The sequence below is a fragment of the Lactuca sativa genome, chromosome 5 (genome assembly GCF_002870075.4).
Source record: "Lactuca sativa cultivar Salinas chromosome 5, Lsat_Salinas_v11, whole genome shotgun sequence".
Taxonomy (NCBI): Eukaryota; Viridiplantae; Streptophyta; class Magnoliopsida; order Asterales; family Asteraceae; genus Lactuca; species Lactuca sativa.
This window is the reverse complement of record NC_056627.2, coordinates 214,711,366-214,729,841: the sequence shown is the minus strand read 5'-3', so window position 1 is coordinate 214,729,841 and position 18,476 is coordinate 214,711,366. Positions and strand designations below refer to the sequence as shown.

At 34.1% G+C, this 18,476-nt stretch overlaps 1 protein-coding gene across 1 annotated transcript; it reads right to left on the bottom strand.

Annotated features, from left to right (window-relative positions):
• Positions 1-12,230: 12,230 nt before the first annotated feature.
• LOC111913873 (NADPH--cytochrome P450 reductase 2) lies at positions 12,231-16,495 on the bottom strand. Its single transcript, XM_023909586.3, has 17 exons — positions 15,980-16,495; positions 15,838-15,897; positions 15,670-15,746; positions 15,494-15,551; positions 15,297-15,380; positions 15,178-15,214; positions 15,031-15,100; positions 14,761-14,946; positions 14,512-14,604; positions 14,196-14,421; positions 14,022-14,105; positions 13,782-13,933; positions 13,597-13,693; positions 13,274-13,501; positions 13,068-13,190; positions 12,866-12,979; positions 12,231-12,577 (listed from the first exon to the last, which is right to left on the bottom strand). Exons 1-17 carry the CDS (start codon positions 16,337-16,339, stop codon positions 12,497-12,499), a joined length of 2,130 nt encoding a protein of 709 aa, XP_023765354.1. The 5' UTR covers positions 16,340-16,495; the 3' UTR covers positions 12,231-12,496.
• Positions 16,496-18,476: the final 1,981 nt, after the last annotated feature.

Genomic DNA, 18,476 nt, shown 5'->3' with positions numbered 1-18,476 from the left:
TTTTTTCTACTTCTTGTTACTTTTGGCTTCTTCATATTTTTCGGTTTTTGCTACTGAGTTAATTTGACTGGACTCTAATATATAATGGGTTTAACCAAAAATTGGGATTGAAACTGTGTAAAATCTAGTCAATTTGAAGTGGAATCACTTAAGGGTAAAAGCTCAAATCTTGAATTCTTGTAGTTCAAGAATGTTGATTTCTCTATTTCCATTGTTATTATCTTTTGTTGGTCTATGGTTTTCTGTTTGTACTTTTTGGAGTTTAGAATCTTAGATCGATAAAGTTGTATTCTTTTAGCTTATTGTTTGAAATCTTTTATTTGTCAATGTAGATTGACTGTTCAGAATCTTGATTGATAAAGTTCTAATATTTTTGTTTCTTATATCCAGATCATATCAAGAAAACTCACCTACAGGTAAACATAATTTGTTTTGTTAACACAGGAGTTGAGTTTTTAGTTGGGTTTAGGCCTGGCAATGGAGCGGGTTTTAACCCTGATCCGATCCAAACCCTTAACAATTATATGGGTTTGGAGCATAGCTTTTGATTCGTTTACCTGTTAACGACCCGTACCCGCTAACCCTTTTATTAAAAGGGTCGGGTATGGATCATCACCGATCCGCTCCGTTTATAACCCGCCCCATATAAATTTTAGAAATATAAATTTATATTTTATACTACCTAAAGTTTACATTAAATTCCAATCAAAAGTCCAAAGAGAAAAGGCCAAAAATTAAATTAAATTGTTTTTACATAGGACTCGAGGACTCAAGTTCTAGACTTCCAGTCTTCTCCCAAGAGTCATGATTTCAATTCATTTATATTTCATCATGTAATCACCAATCTCATTTATAAATCAATAAGGTCATTTATCAACCGAAAGAAACTTTGTAATTGCGATTCTCTATCAATGCAATCGACGATCAAAAACCAATTGGAAGTAACTAAAATAATGATTTTAATTCCAATAGAAGTCCTCGAGTACATAATGTGTTTTCTATATCAAAACTTAGTTTTATTTAATAAATGTGATTTGATGATTTTAGTAAAATGTGTTTGATTATTTAAAAAACCTACGGGTTACGAAGTGGATTTGGATCTGTTGATTCGGTGGATATGGGTATGGGTTTGATTATTCAAAACCCTACGGGTTACGGAGCGGGTTGGATCGGATTTTGAAATTTGTTAAAAGGGTTTGGATCAACGTCGATTCGCTCCAAACCCGCCCCATTGTCAGGTCTAGTTGGGTTACTGAAATATTTGGGTTTCAAAACAATGGCTATGTTACAGTACTCTCTTTAGTGTTGTGAACACTTTGGTCGTGATTAGTTGATGTTGTGAACACTTAGTGCGAATTCTATGAACGAGTTTCTATCTTGGAATGTCTAACAATATCATTCTCATTAAATTGTTTTATACTTTGGATATTTTTCAAACAGAATGCATACTGTAACTGAATCTTGAATTCCAATTCTATAAGAATGGAATCGCGAATTCCAATTCCGTTGGAATGGAATATGGATATTTTCTCACTGATTTGTGCATTGGATTTGTTTCCACAGAAGCAGTTGATGCTTGAAGAATGGACCATGAAATTGAAATTGATTCTTAGCAACATTATTCTTTTAGAATATATTAGTGTCTTGGTTAGATTTTGATGTTTTTCCCGAATTTAAAGTTCTTTTAGTTTTATTCTTTAACAATAAATGTAATTCTTAGCATTTGTTACCTGTATTCTATAAGAATTAATGTAATGTTTGTTTTTATTCTTCAAATGATGGTTCAAGAATTTGTTATTCTCCAAGAAGTTTTTAAATTTATGATCAAGAAATAGGTTCAAAAAGATTTTTATTATTTTATGGTTCAAAAATATTTTTATTTTTGATAAATATATTTTGTCAGAATATCCGAGAGTTATCATCACTACAATCAGATTTTTAAAATTAATAGAATCTATTATCCCTTAAAATATGCAATTTTCCTTTTTTAAATTTATGTTAATTGACTAAAATACCCTTAAAATGAAATTAGATGGTATTTTCTAATTATCTTTAAATTAATAATATGTATTATCCACTTTCTTAAAATAAGTAAAATTGATTGGCCTATATTTATGCATACAATAACACAATAATTACTTTGAATAGAATAACCTAAGACTATATATATATATATATATATATATATATATATATATATATATATATATATATATATATATATATATATATATATATATATATATCAAACTTTTATGTTTTTCCGGTTTAAATAAAAAAAAGTAGATTGTACCCAATAAGCATTATGATAGAGCCAAATTCGAGGTTGGCGATCTCCTAAGAAAATAAATAAAGAGTTAGAACTATTTTAACTAGAACTAAAATGATCATGGACCTTGTGGAATGGAAACGAGCAACTGACTCTATGCAAGTAATGCTAAAAACAATGAAATAATACTTCGAAATCAATGACCTATTCTTCCTAGACTTCAAGTCCAATAGACTTGCAGGTTTGTGTCTATCTCTTCGACCTTCATTCTTCTTGGTTCCATTTGGACTATCGTATCAATACTCCACCCCTAAAAATGGCTTTATGCTCAAGGTTGCGACCGTGATGGGTGTTGGAAGTGCACGATGGCCAAGTTCTGATTGAAAAAGGACAAATTTTATTCGGTTGTTTAGGTTACAACGGTGGGATATCCACGTATGTAGTTTGCATTGGCGGTGTTGGTGATGATGGTAGTAGCGGTAGTTAGGACGATAAAGGTGGTGGCAACATTTTGTAGCAATGGTTTAGAAGACTATTGTAATGGCAGAGATCGTGGGGTCTGTGTTTTTATCGGTGGTGGAAATGGTGGTTTCAATTGGGTTGACAGTGGTGGGGGTGTTTGCTTTGGTAATGGGGGTGTTAACATGTGAACCAGTGAAGATGGCGCAAGTGGGGTGGGGTTCTGGTGATGATATTTGCAAGGACGGTAGCGACATTGATGGCTGTGGTGACTATGACAGGATATGTCGAAGGTTTTGATTGTTATCTGGTAGTGGAGACGATTGGTTGGAATGTTGGTTAGTGATGAGATTGACGAGGGTAGCCATGTCTGTGGTGAGTTTGTCGAGTAAGGTGTTGGTGGCGGTGGTAAAGGTGGATAACCGCTTGAAGTTGGTCTTGCATGGAGAGGTGTTCATCAGGTTTGTTTTCTTTTTTAGGTAGGATGGTAAGGGAGATGAAAACACCAAATGATATAGCCAAATTCAAGATTGGAGATCTCCTAAGAAAATAGATAAAGAGTTAGAGCAATTTTTTGTTTACGACATCATTTCTAATCTTGATGGATGCATTTCAGTCAAATAAATATGCATGCAGAACTAGAACTAAAATTGTCATGGAAACGTAAAATCGACTCTATGCAAGTCATGCTAAAAACAATGAAATACTACTTCAACTCAATGACGTATTCTTCCTAGACTGCGAGTCCAATAGCCTTGCAGGATTATGTTCTCTCTTAGGCCTTCCTTCCTATTGGTTCCATTTGGATATCATATCAATACTCCCCATAAAAAATGGCCTTGTCCCCAAGGTTGGGATCGTGATTAGGGATGAAAATGGGGCGGGTTTGGGGCGAGGTTGACCAACCCTGTCCCCATCTCCGAGTGTATAACCTTGTCCCCATCCCCATCCCTATCCCCAACGGATGCGGGGAATCAAATCTCCTCCCCTTTTTATTTTGGGGTTTTCCCCAGCCCATCCCTGGCCCATCCCCAACCGATCCCCAATCTATCAACATAATAAACTCAATTTACACAAAAAAACAAGTTTAGTAAGTGATCAAAACCATATGCCATAAACAGATTATGTTTACATCAATCACAAAGTTTAACAAGCGTCAAAATAAAAAGTGTCGATTTGGTATACAGATCGACGAACAAAGTGACTATTGATGAACTCTTGGAATTGGGAACATAATTTGGTATATGGACTCTATCTCTCATGGTCTAATACATATCAATTCATTTTAGTGGACTTAATTCAAATTCAATAAATGATCGATATACTAATATTATATATATATATATATATATATATATATATATATATATATATATATATATATATATATATATATATAGTCATCAAAGTGGGGACGGGGCGGGTTTGGGATTGTTAAACCTGGCCCCAGTCCCATCCCCATCCCCGGTTTTATCATAATAGGGACCCCCGGCCCCGTACCCGGTACCCGTTTTGGCGAGGAATACCCGTCCCCGATTGGGGCGGGTCAACCGGGTTCCCCATCGGGTCGGGTGGAATTTCCATCCCTAATCATGATGTGCAGTAGAAGTCCATGGCGGGTTAGATTCCAATTGAAGAAGGAAAAATTTTGTTCAGTTCTCTAGGTGACAGTGGTGGGATATCGTCGTAAGTAGTTTGCGGTGGTGATGTTGGTCTTGACAGTAGTAGTGGTAGTTATGGTGACAAGGGTAGTAACAACGTTTTGGTAGAAATGGTTTAGGAGACGATAGTAGTGGTGGCGATCGTGAGGTTCGTAGTGATACCCGTAGCTGAAATGGTGGTTTTGATTGTGTTGGCAGCGATGACGATGATTGCTTGGGTAGTGGGGGTGTTAACAGGTGAACTAGTGAAGATGGCAGAAGTGGCAGTGGGGGTTCCGGTGATGTTATTTTCAAGGAAGATAGTGGTGTTGATGGTTGTGCTAGGATATATCGGGGGTTCTCATTATTATCTCGTAGTGTCGGTGGTTTGTTGACATGTTGGTTGGTGAGGAGATTGAAGAGAGTTTATCGAGTCGGGTGTTTGTGGCAGTGGTATAGTGGATGAGAGCTTGAAGTTTTTCTTGCATGGAAAGGGGTTGACCGGGTTTTTTTACTTATTTGGGAGGCATGGTAAGGGAGATGAAAGCACCAAATGATAGAGCCAAATTTGAGATTGGCGATCTCCTTAGAAAATAGATAAAGAGTTGGAGCAATTTTCTGTTTACTTCATTTCTAATCTTGAAATATGCATTATAGTCAAATAAATGTCCATGTTTGTTATTTAAGGAAGTGCTTGGGAGAAGAACCTGATATGATTCCACTTTCGGAATTAAGAATTGATGAAGATAAAAGTCTGGTTGAGGAGCCTAAAGAAATTGTTGACCACAAGATAAAGAAATCGCGACATAAGATAATAGACTTAATGCTGGTGCGATGGAAACATTCGGCAGGGCCAAACCTCACCTAGGAGACAGAAAGCGACATGAAAAATCGCTATCCATATATGTTTGCTGATGCATGATTCTAGGACGGAATCATCCTAAGGGGGAGATAATTGTAAGGTCTGCATTTATCACTAGGCATAGTTATAATCTGTAATTACATTGGCCGACGATTGAAATCTTTTAAGAATAAATGAAAGAGAATTATTCTAATATATGTGTTTATGTTAATTTTATAGATATTATGTGTATACAATATTTGTGTAAAAAATTATGTCAAATTTAATAAATAAGTCTAAAGTAGATATTAAAAATGAAGGATTACTTAGGATAAATAATATAAAAAAATCATAGTAATCGAAAAAGCGAACCCGTGCATATAAAGAATGCTTAAATCTGACTTCATATGAGCAAGTTATGATTTTTCGAAGTTTCAATGCGATACAGTACAATAGTGTGCAACGCATGAATCGAAATCAAAACTGGTTGATTGTTAGCCAACACAATGTAAAAGAGAGTTGAAGATCTTGTAAATATCTATCCGACGATATAAAGACAGTTGAGAACCGATCTCGTATGAGAGAGTTATGATTTTTTATACGGACTTTAACAGTCTAAACCTATAAAAATATAACTTTAAAAAAAGTGATAATTACCAAAGGAGTTTAAATGAAAGTTATAGTATTCGTCGATAGCTACGTATGGATATAAATTAAGAACGTACAAAACAGAGCTCTTATGAGAAAGATATGCTTTTTTGAAGTTTTTCGAAAAACGCATCGCGTAGAGCGCGGTGCACACATCTAGAAGGTGGGATGCGGACCACCCATAATATGACACGTGGCAGCCTTTGAATGGAACCAACACAACGTCCCCGACAAGTGGCACAACACGCCTCAGATAATGCGTGCGCCATGCCCCTCTTTTTAGGCTACATATGGATTGCCGGATTTCACTTCATTTTAGACACTTTTCCTTTAAATCACTTATGAGCACCCCCAAAACTCTCAAGGCCGATTTTAGTAAGTTTTAAGTGATAATAGCAAGGCCCTAGAGCGTCTGAGAGCCCGAAGAAATAGAGATTTTGGTTTTAGAGTTTTGCCCATGAACTTTGTGGACTTTTTGTCAGAAAACTCTTTCAATCAAGCTATACTTATTTTACTTTAAATGTAACTTATATTTATGTTTATAATCATTATTATGAACCTATAAATAACATTTATTAATGATTTAAAGTTATAATACTGATTGATCTACTTATGGGAGTGATGTTGTAACACAGTGCTCCAGGTAATTCCTGTAATGGCCCAATTTCCTAAAAAGTTGCAAAATTGGTCCCTACGATGGGCGTATGGGTTGGGTACGTCAGGAATAGGATATTAAGTGATGATCACAGACCCCCCTCATGTACGTTGGGCGTACGTGTGTGTATGCTGGTCGTACGCATGCGGAGGGCAACCCTAATTTCGGGGGTTTGGACCCTATTTAAAGGACATTATGCACTCTAACCCCTTTCCTACCTCCGGCCTACATCTCTCTTAGCCTCCATTTTGAAACCCTAATTGAGTGTGTGTTTTGAAGCCTTAAAAGGTAATTTTGGATGTTCTTGGTGGTAAAGGAAGACTCTTGAAGTTGTGGTGTTTCACTCAAGCCTTTGGATCCAGCAATCGCTCTCTCGTGTGCACCTTCTGGAGGTATAAAGCTCCAACCTTGATGTATATTCTTTTAGATATTGTTCAAGCTTAGATTTATACCCTTTTTTCCCAAAAAATTTATTCGTGTGAGTATGGAATAATCTAGGGCCTTTAAGTTGTCCTTTTAGTTGTTTTAGGGTGTTTAGTGTTATAAAAAAGCAAGCTTGGACCTTGGTTTTCATCCATGCAAGTGGTAGGGAAGTTTAATTGATAATTTAAGTTAAGATTGTGTTTTTAGCTTCCTTGTGTCATGAAAAGGCATAAAGGTTAAAACTTTATGGATTCAAACGTATATTGGATGCTAGATCTGAAGTTTAGATGTAAGGTCTTAAGGCATTAAGACCTTAATAGAGTTCTTGGTATCTGTCTAGTATGTTGGGTGTAATCTAGGGTACGTTGGGCGTACCTGATTGCAACCTCGTAAACCTTATGAGGATGATTTGTACGATGGGCGTAGCTCGGTGTATGTCGGGTATATGTTCAGGTTACCTTTTGGGCAGTTTTGAGACTTTGGGTCACTAGGGAGTTTTTGGGCTTAGTTGGTTGGGCCATGTGTGGAGGGGCAAAATGGTATTTTGCCTAGGGGTGTGCATGGGTCGGGTTGGGTCGGTTTTAGGCTAAAACTGAAACCAACCTGCTAATTTCGGTTTTCAATAATTCAAACCCAAACCCAAATCGAAACCAATGGGTTCTGTTTTCAAGGTTCTTAGTTTTCAATGGGTCGGTTTTGGGTTTAAACCCAAACCCGTCTACAACATTATTTCTTGAAAGAGAATCAGTGGATTTCTTATATAAGGGAAGAAATGACTTCATGTTTGTGTATTGGGGCAATGTGGGATGCGAAATTACCTTCAGAATAAAAATTACCTGATTGCAACCTCGTAAACCTTCTGAGGACGAGTTGTACGATGGGTGTAGCTCGGTGTATGTCGGGTATATGTTCAAGAAACCTTTTGGGTAGTTTTGAGACTTTGGGTCACTAGGGAGTTTTTGGGCTTGGTTGGTTGGGCCATGTGTGGAGGGGCAAAATGGTATTTTGCCTAGGGGTGTGCATGGGTCGGGTTGGGTCGGTTTTAGGCTAAAACTGAAACCAACACGCTAATTTTGGTTTTCAATAATTCAAACCCAAACCCAAATCGAAACCCATGGGTTCTGTTTTCCGGGTTCTCGATTTTCAATGGGTCGGTTTTGGGTTTAAACCCAAACCCAACTACAACCTTATTTCTTGAAAGAGAATCAGTCGCATTTCTTATGTAAGGGAAGAAATGGCTTCATGTTTGTGTATTGGGGCGATGTGGGATGCGAAATTACCTTCAGAATAAAAATCAGCATAAAATTCAAAGTATAATATAAGATAAAGGCGGGGATGAGATTCGAACTAGAGAAAGGCGGCGATGGGATTCAAACTCGAGACCTCTAATATAAAAACACGGCGCCTTAACCATCAAACCAAGCTTCTATTTGTGTTTATAACTCATGAAAATCGTATATATACTTAGATAATTCACAAAATACATATATTTCTTAATATTCGGTTCGGTTCGGTTTCTCTCAGTTTTAGCAAACCCAAAACCGAACCCAACCCGAAATTTTCAGTTTTTGAAAAATCTAAACCCAACCCTTCGGTTTTGGTGTTTCGGTTTCCGGGTTCGGTTTTGTTCACCCCTAATTTTTCCCTTAGTAGGATAAATTATGTTATGGACCATTATTATGGGTTAAACCCCAATTATTAACTAGGGTTATTATTGGGTTATGATTAGGATTCGTGTTAGCAGCAACGGTGAATCTTCTCACTGTATCCGTGGGTCGAAGGCACCAATGTCATCCCATTATTTTTGTTATGTAGAATGCTAGCTGTTATGTGACTTATATATGTTTTCATGTTTGGGTTGAAATAAACCCCATGGTTGGGCCCATATTTGTTGATCGGATTGAAATAAACCCTAGGGATGTGCCCATAATTGTATGATCGGGTTGAAATAAACCTTATGGCTAGGCCCTAGTGTTGGGCCCATATATGCTTAATCGAGTTGAAATAAACCCAGGGCTGGACCCCAGAGCAATATATTGGGTTGGAATACACCCCAGGGTTGGGCCCAATTGTATGTTGGTATGTTGTACTTTGGGGAAGTCACTAAACCTTGTGCTTACAATTTATGCTTATGGTTTCAGGTACTTCCGGTACGAAAAGGAAGGACCCGACGTTATGGCACAACATCCTCGCCTCACGATTTCCGCACTTTTTGGATATTTTTACTCTGATGTTTTGGATATTGTACAGTTGTGATTGACTTGGAACTATTTGATGATTGAAACTATCGATTTTAAAACGAAAAACTTTATCTTAGTTTTCTAGGGATGTTACAGATGTCTATGCTAGATATAGTGAGGTGTTCAAAGTGAGATTTCCAAACAACATACTATGTATACCAAACAGAACCTACCTCCGATATAATCTTACTTGGTTATTCCATATTTGATAGATCTTGATGTAGATATTCAGATTATTGAGGAATCTAGACTATCGTTATTATAGTCATGAGGAATTTGAAACTAGACTAAGACTTAGTGCTATTTACATTTAGGTCTTTTGAAAAGAAAGGATAAGGTGTTATGTGAAGCACTGCCCTAACCTTAAACCACCCACTCTTGTCAGGTGAGTGCGTAGTTACTATCAAGAACATAACTTAATAAACATATTTATTATTTAGGAGAGTTATTAAATGTTAATTGTATTATTTGTACTTTGTGCTATTTGTATAACTATAATAGTACTACTTGATTATGAGTTGTATTGGAAGTAGATTGCCTTTAACGATAATCTTGTTTAGTTATAAAAATAAGGACTGTAAAGGATGTTTAGTTCAAAATTAAGTCGATTATCTAATAGGTCTCATTCTAGGGTAAAGTGTGATATCAATGCAGATTGTAGTAGTCCTCTTCTTTTTGGATGACCAAAAATGGTGGATTTAGAGGCATATCAATGCGGATTGTAGTAGTCCTCTTCTTTTTGGATGACCAAAAATGGTGGATTTAGAGGCAGGTATGTCTGGATCATCGACCAAAGTAGATGACAACACTTAACAATTCTATACAATCTAGTGAATTACGTTGCTAGTCTGGACTTATAACCCACAAACGTAGATAAAATGGGATACCATATTTATCAAATACTCTAAACATTGGTTATCTTTAATATAACTTACAGTGGCCAAGAACTCCCCTAACTGTGTAGTCAAACAGTTGATCAAACGATTTAAGGTGATTCTTCCATATGATTGTTGATTTAGGATTCATGAGAATCGGTTGGGCTGGGTAAATTGTCTTATGAATATTTATATTAGATTATATATCTACTATAATAAATGAAGACAATTTTGCCATATGTAAATCTCTAATGAATTTTGACACTTGTCATTTTGTGATATTTTTTAAATAAATAATATACATATGTCATTTTAAGGTGTTTTTCAATTTTTAAAATTAAAAAGCCACATAATACTTATACTTATATATATGTAAACTATTAAATGTAATAAATATTATACTAAAATGCAATTAATATATTTCTTATTTCAAAACTTCATTCCTTATTTCAAATTTTCATTTTAAAAAATATTTATTATTTACATTTTAATATTTTATCTTTTTTATAAACTCGTATAATAAACGAGTTTTACATCTAGTGTATATATATATATATATATATATATATATATATATATATATATATATATATATATATATATATATATATAATCTGGTAATGGTTGTTTTTAACAGGAATGTTATTATGATTTATTATCATTAAAATATTATGGGCTTGAAAACCTTATGCATCTCACCAAGTTTTCCCAAACTTGACCCCCTCAATTTATATGCGTCACAAGTAGCGGAACTAAGGCTGGTGGAAACTAATTAGGATGGTGAGTTAAATAAGAGATGTGTCAATAATAGTATTTCAGGACATTTTAATATTTACGCTCCAACCTATGTCGAATATGAATTATGACATCCTTGGTATTTTAATGTTATGAAATAATATTTCGTTATCTCAAAATGTTTCAATAAACTGGGATTTTCCGCAACAAAACAACTCATTTTTAATGTGTAAAGAAAAAGTTTTAATTGGTTCTGAAAATTTGAGAATGTCACAACGATAGTAGTGGTGGCGTTTGTGAGGTTCATGGTGTTATCGGTGGGGGGAAATGGTGGTTAAGATTGGGTTGACAATGGTGGTGGTAATTGCTTGGATAATGGAGGTGTTAACAGGTGAACCGGTGAAGATGGCGAAAGTGGCGGTGGGGGTTTCAGTGATGTTATTTGCAAGGACGATAATGGTGTTGATGGTTGTGGTAGGATATGTCGGAGGTTCTGGTTGTTATCTCACAATGGCGGCAGTTGGTTGACGTGTTGGTGAGGAGATTGGTGAGAGTAGCCACGTCTATGGTGAGTTTGTCAAGTCGTGTGTTGGTGGCGGTGGTATGGTGGATGAGAGCTTGAAGTTGGTCTTGAACAGGGGCGGAGCTTCAACATTTGATTTTTTTTTTTTTTTTTTTGGGGGGGGGGGGGGGGGGGGGGATATAATATGTATAAAAATCGGTGAATAGGAGGGGCCATAATCAAAATTTTATATTTTTGAGCATAATATGTATAAAATTAAAGTAGAGGGGCTAATTCTAACAAAAAAAATTGGGGGCCACAACCAAATGATAGAGCCAAATTCAAGATTGGCAATTGCCTAAGAAAATAGATAAAGAGTTGGAACAATTTTCTTTTCAAGTCATTTCTAATCTTGAAGGATGCATTACAGTCAAGTAAATATGCATGCAGAACTAGAACTAATATGGGCATGGACCTTGTGTGCAAGTGACTATGCAAGTAATCATAAAAACAAGGAAATACTGCTTCAACTCAATGATTGCAGGCTTGTGTTCGTCTCGTGTGCCTTCCTTCTTCTTGGTTCCATTTGGATTCTTGTATCACATTAGCATCACAAAAACATAAAAATCTAAAGATGATCATTTTATCCCATACAACACAAGTGTAGGTCTGTTGTTATAGCACGCTTAGTGGTGTCGCTTCTTTGTAGAGTTTGAAAATCGTTTGCTTTGGTAGTTTTTTTTTTTTTTTTTTTTCAGCCGTAGAAGTCAGAAATGGGCCTTTATTTAATTATTAAAAAACAGTGTACCAATTAGTCACTTTGGTGCCATTAGAGTGTATCTATTACGGGTTATAGCTATGTTGTCACGTGTCCTCTTGATAGCATACTTTCTGTTGGATTCTTTTTGGATGCTTATGATATATAATAGAAATATAATAAGTATATGCTTAACAACTTTTATTAATCGAGTTATAAGGTAACAATTTCAAGTGTTTGGACTTCATAAAGACACATGTTTACATCTTACATCTTACACAAGACATACAATTCGGATACCAATAAATAATGCACCACCACCCTCTTCCCAAATTACATCTTACATCTTACAAATTACATTACACCATCAAAAAAAATGAGTAGGCAGAAAGAACTTAGATAAAAAGAAAAAATAAAATAAGAATTATAAATTATTTGTATCCTTTTCCTCATTACCAAACATCACGAAGATATCTTCCTGATGTTTGTAGATTCTTCACATACAATTCTGCCTTAGAAGAGTCTAGAGATCCCTGAAATTATTAAAATTATGACGCTTTCATTAGCTAAACCTTAAATTAAATAGCTGATTTTTCCATAATTGGTCAAGAAAGTGACACGCAATCATGTCTCTCACCCCAAAACAATAATAATAAATGATAGAACACGACATCCAAAAGTCAAATAAGGGGTGTAGCATTTTTTTCAATTTTGAGCCACATAAAAATATACATGGACCCAAAAAAATATAAAAAAAATGTCCATAAGTCAATTTTTTATATAAATATTAAATTTAGCTTTATTAAAAAAGTTAAACGCACCTGTTCTTGAACAATTGTGTGAAGGGTTCTATGTACATCTCTAGCCATGCCTTTAGCATCACCACATACGTATAAATACGCTCCTTCACAAAGCAAGTTCCAGATATCCGAAGCCTGTTTAAACAAAAATCTTATATTAACAAAAAAAAAAAGTAACAAATTAAAATAAAATTTAAATATATTTAGTGGGTCCTACACCAACCTTTTGGCTCATTTTGTGTTGCACGTATTCCTTAGTGGGGCCCTCACGCGAGAAAGCAACAATAAGCTCGGAAAGCGCACCGGTTTCCACAAAATTGTTCAATTCATCCTCGTATATAAAATCCTAAAGAAAAAGAAAAATCAATTTAACATTTTATTAAAACATATTAAATATAATTTATTTTTTTTGGAAAAAAAAAAACATACCACTTTGCGATTTCTGCATCCGAAGAATAGAACAGAGGATCCGAGGTCTACACCGGATTCCTTTAAAGATGATCGTTCTTGAAGGAAGCCTCTGAAAGGAGCAAGTCCAGTTCCTGGGCCAATCATGATAATCGGAACTTTTGAGTCCGAAGGAAGTCTGAAATTTGATGTTCTAACAAATATAGGCGCCCAGCTACAATTTTGACTTTCGGTCAAAGGCACAGCGTTCTGAAAAATAAAACCAAAAAATAATCAAAAAACTTGCTTTGTATTTCGATGGGAGTGATGTAATTATTAATTAATTAATATTAATTAATAATTACCTTCATCCACGTGGAACAGACGCCCTTGTGGATTCTGCCTGCTGGTGTTTTCTCGTGAACTAATGCACAAGTAACGTGAATTCGGTTTTGCGCAATTCTGAAGAAATAACAAAATTGGATATAAATTATTAACTTAAAATAAATAAATACATAAAAGAAAAGTAGAAAACTAATTTTTTAATTACTTCGGAGAAGAAGAAATGGAGTAGTATCGAGGCTGTAAGCGAGGGGCAACAGCAGCAAAGAAGACACCGAGCGAAGGTTTAGCAGACGGGAATGCTTCCATGACTTCAAGAAGACTTCTTTGGCTTGAAACTATCCACTGAGCATATTCATCCTGAATATAACATTAAATTAAATCAATTTTTAATATTCAAAAAAATTTAATTGTTTATTAATTAAGAAATATAAGAAAAAATCGTTACCTTGCCAGCTGGCGATGCGAGAAATTTTAATCGTTCCGCTTCATTAGGATCAGAAGCATGAGCAGCCAAAGCAATCAAAGCAGACTGAAATAAATAAATAATTAATTAATTAAATAAATAATTAAATAATTTTTTTTAAGGTTTTTCAATTTCGGATTCGAAAATGTTAATTACCTTTTTAGGGGAACTTAAAACATCTGCATAACGAGCCAATGCGTTTCTCAAAGTGCATGGAGGAAAAGGAGGAGGCAAGGAGGCCCCACCAATTGGAGTTCCATCTTCTTTATCGGTGTGGATTGAGAAATAAGTGTCTTCTGGTAAACCTAATAATTTAATGGCTTCCTCCACCACTTCATTTAAATTCTCACAATACACACCAACATGATCCCCTGTCTCATATCTAAAAAAAAAAAAAAAACAAAATAAATAACTTTCATCACCTATAACAAATCCATTAAATTGTTATCAATCGTGTAAGTAAGTAACTTACGATAATCCAGTGTCAGAAATGTCAAATTCCAAATGAGTACATGATCGATCGGATTCAGGGGTGTGTAGCTCCTTTTTGAATGCCACATTCGATCTTTAAAAAAAAAAATTCACGTCAGTTTGTTAAAGAATGTCGTAAAGATTGAATATAAATTCTAGCCAATGAATATATATATATATATATATATATATATATATATATATATATATATATATATATATATATATATATATATATATATATATATACCTGCATGGATGTTGAGCATCATGAATTGAATGACCATTTGTATGAGTTAGATCTTCTGTATATGAGTTGATTTTTTCATGATATATAACGCGATATTCCAAAACAGCAGCAGTGTAAGGAGTAGCAACAGTTGAATCATCTTCATCGCGTAATAATTGATCCAATTCAGGCCAAACTAATTCTTTCCTGTAAATTTTTGAAAAAAGTTATTGTAAATTTGTCCGATGATTTGATTAGTAAGTTGAAATTAGATTAAAGAAAAGTTAATACCATGCAGTGAAATCATCTTCAATACATTGATCATCATCTCCTAAGCCAACAGGAACAAGGCGTTTTGCACCTGAAAAAAGTAAATGAAAATCTATTTACAAATTTCACAAATTGTGGATTAAATTTAGGGAATTGAACTCAACATACCTTGTTCTACAAGAGTGTCATCAACCACTTTTGCAATCTGTATAACATTAAAAAGAAATATGTAGGTATAATGGATTACATATAACATAAGAAAAAGGAAAAGTTATATGAATTATTACCTTGTTGAAATGCTCATATTGCCTGTTACCAAGGCCAAACACTCCATATTGAAGTTTATTAAGCCATTCTCCCTTTGCATCACCCTACATGAGTAAAAAAAAAAAAAAAAAAAAAAATAGTTTTAATACAAGTAATTTATTTGGAGATTATCAATCTATCATGTTGATTTAGTAATTAGTAGAAACAAAACATTTACCTCTGTAAACCATTTATAGAATCTTGCAGCATTATCTGTTGGCTCACCATCTCCATATCTACACAATCATTTATCATATCATGATATCAGATTTGATTAGAAGGTATATAGTTTACAACTATGTAATACCTATTTATGGTGTTTGTGATTTTTAGAAATGGGATATGAATACTTACGTAGCTAAAAAGAAAAAGGCGATAGACTCTTTCTTAAATCTCTCTTCATACTCTTCATCATCAGCAGCATAATCATCCTACAATTGATATAATTATTGGCGTTCAACATTCAATTAGTATTTCAAGAATCAGATATTAAAGAATCTGATTGTAGGATCCAAAACTTACCAAATCAACTGCTTTAAAAGAAGCCTTCTCGTATCGAACTTTGGCTTCCTCTAAAAGTGCCTGTAAAAAAAATATAATGTTATAAAATACAAAATTTTATGGTTGAAAAATATGCAATTATGCATCAGTAATGGTGTTTCACCTTAGCGAAACCTTCAGCAGTTCCAGTTTGTGTTCCGAAGAAAATCGTAACTTTCTTCTTGCCATCATCAACCTCTGGTTCCTTCTCTCTCTTCGGCACAACGATCTTCATAGGCTCCAATTCCTGAACTGGTTTCTTCGTAGACGATCTCCGCCACACCAAAACGACGAAGCATCCAATCAACACAGCAACCGACGTTGTAAACAACGTCAGCAGCTCACGATTCTCCACCAGCATCTTCAACGACGGTGGAATCGTCAATTCTCCCGATTCCGATGCGTTCAATGCATCCATTACTTTCCCATTAAAAACAGCAGACATGAATTCAAACGGTGACACTTTTACGGAATCCGATTGCATTGTTACACCCCAAAATTGAACCGATTAAACAACGATGAATTGATAGTTTCGAGTCGTTGATCGGAGATAGAAAATCGAAAATCGAAAATCGAAATGCAGAGAGGTTTGTTGAGCCTTCTCTCTCTCTATACACTGAGAATTGGTAGGTGTAGTTGGAGGAATACATCTTGATTTAAGGGGTTTTTATGGGGGTAAGGTAACGAAAGTGGGAAGAAACAAGAATGCAACGCCTACCGAACCAGACTAGTCAAACACTACACCGTTTAATTAAACCATTATTAGCTTCTATTTGCAATTTTGCATATACTAATTTTATAATAGCATTAAAATGATATATATGATGCAATTAATAACATTTAAAAAATATTATTTATGGACAAAATATTTTACTTTGTTTCTAATTTTTCAATAAAATAGTTTTTCACTTAAAAAAATAAAAATATTAAGGGCCAAAGTTACACAATTTTGTAATTGAAAATTTGCTAATTCATCCTATTACATTAGATATATATTTTTTTTATCTATTTCATGACTGTTGATTTTGAAAACCTTGTGCGAAAATTAAAAATAAACCCTTTAAGAATTTGGATTAGCAACGGATAAAGACAAATTAGTGACGGATTAATGACAAAAGCAAAAGTAATAACGAAATATGACAGATTAATGATGGAAGTCACGGAACATGTATAAATTAAAATTTTGTGTCTTCTGGCGACATATGCATCACACACCCTAAATATACTCGGGGCCGGTCCTGATCTATTCAACAATGTATTGTTTTTATCGGTTTATACGATAAAGTTTTATTTTTATATTAGTTTTCCATACAATATTATCACTTTATGTAACTAATTTAAATTATAAAAATTATAAAAATGTGTTTCAACAACCTAAACAATGAAATATATAACAATACATATTTCGGTGTCGTAGTAAAAGCTTGTTTCATACTAAAATCATTTTATATTAAAATAATATTTTCAAAAAAATAATTAATTAATAATAGTTAATATATAACTTATATTTTATTTATAAGTTTTTTTTTTTTTTGTCATGTACCATTTGAATATTGACATGTATCGGGATCGTATTGCCCCATGTTTTTGGAGCCACTTGGGGCCGCGTGTGTGAATCTATGTGCTCCATTTTTCCTCACCTAAATTATGAAACAAAATAGAGAATTTAATTTTTGCAATTAAATGCTCACCTACTTCATATGTATTTTTTAAATGTTATTTGTAAATCTCTAAGATTTCTGACAATAAGAAGGATCGATCAAAGTGTTACAAACAATCACTCAAGAGTTATAAAAACCCAAATACCGAATGGTGTCAATAAAAGGCACCAAGAGATTTTGGTTTTTGTATGATTAGTAAATGTTGTGAACGATAAAAGTAAAAATTTGTACAACTCTAAAGTATAAAAATTAAATGATTTATAGCATGGCATCACAAATTTAGTAAGCTAATAAACAAACATATAAACCACAAATTTAATTGAAATTCGAATAGTATGCTACAATCCAAATTATATTGTACAACTTCATAATAAACATGACAAACGATAAAAAAAAATGAGTGTCATGTAGAATGTTTTAAGAAAATACCACAGCACACATCACCAACTTAAATATCACAATTTTAAATTTTTACTTGCATGATGTATGGATTGGATTGTTAAGATTAACAAAAGAATAGTAGAGATGGTGGAGTTTGGCAAGACCCTGATAACAGTAATGTCATCATTAGTTACAGTGTTGATTGTTCACGACACTTAGTGGTTCATGGTGAACTACATGATGTATTTACCAATGTTGTAAAACTCGTTATTCGGTACCTGTTCGGCCGACTACCAAGTAGCGAGTACTCGGGGAGTACCCGGATTCGGTAATTCATGTAGAATTATTTTTAGAGAAATTATATATGTCAAAATCATAAGTCAAAATAATAAGTTGATTGAAATATATAAAACATGTGAATACATAAAAACTGAAAAACATATAATGGTCTTATTTTGTGAATAATTACTGAAAATGTAAGATACGTATGTAGTAACAATCACATGTGTGTGAGTTAAATAATAAATCATTCAGTATATTATACATATTAATCACCGAGTTGACTGAATTTTACAATAC

Coding starts and splice junctions, on each gene's coding strand:
- LOC111913873 (XM_023909586.3), bottom strand. CDS start 16,339: ATGCAATCGGATTCCGTAAAAGTGTCACCGTTTGAATTCATGTCTGCT. Junction 15,552..15,669: donor GCCTTTTTCTTTTTAGCTAC/GTAAGTATTCAT, acceptor ATGATTGTGTAG/ATATGGAGATGGTGAGCCAA. Junction 13,934..14,021: donor TCGCATCGCCAGCTGGCAAG/GTAACGATTTTT, acceptor TGTTATATTCAG/GATGAATATGCTCAGTGGAT.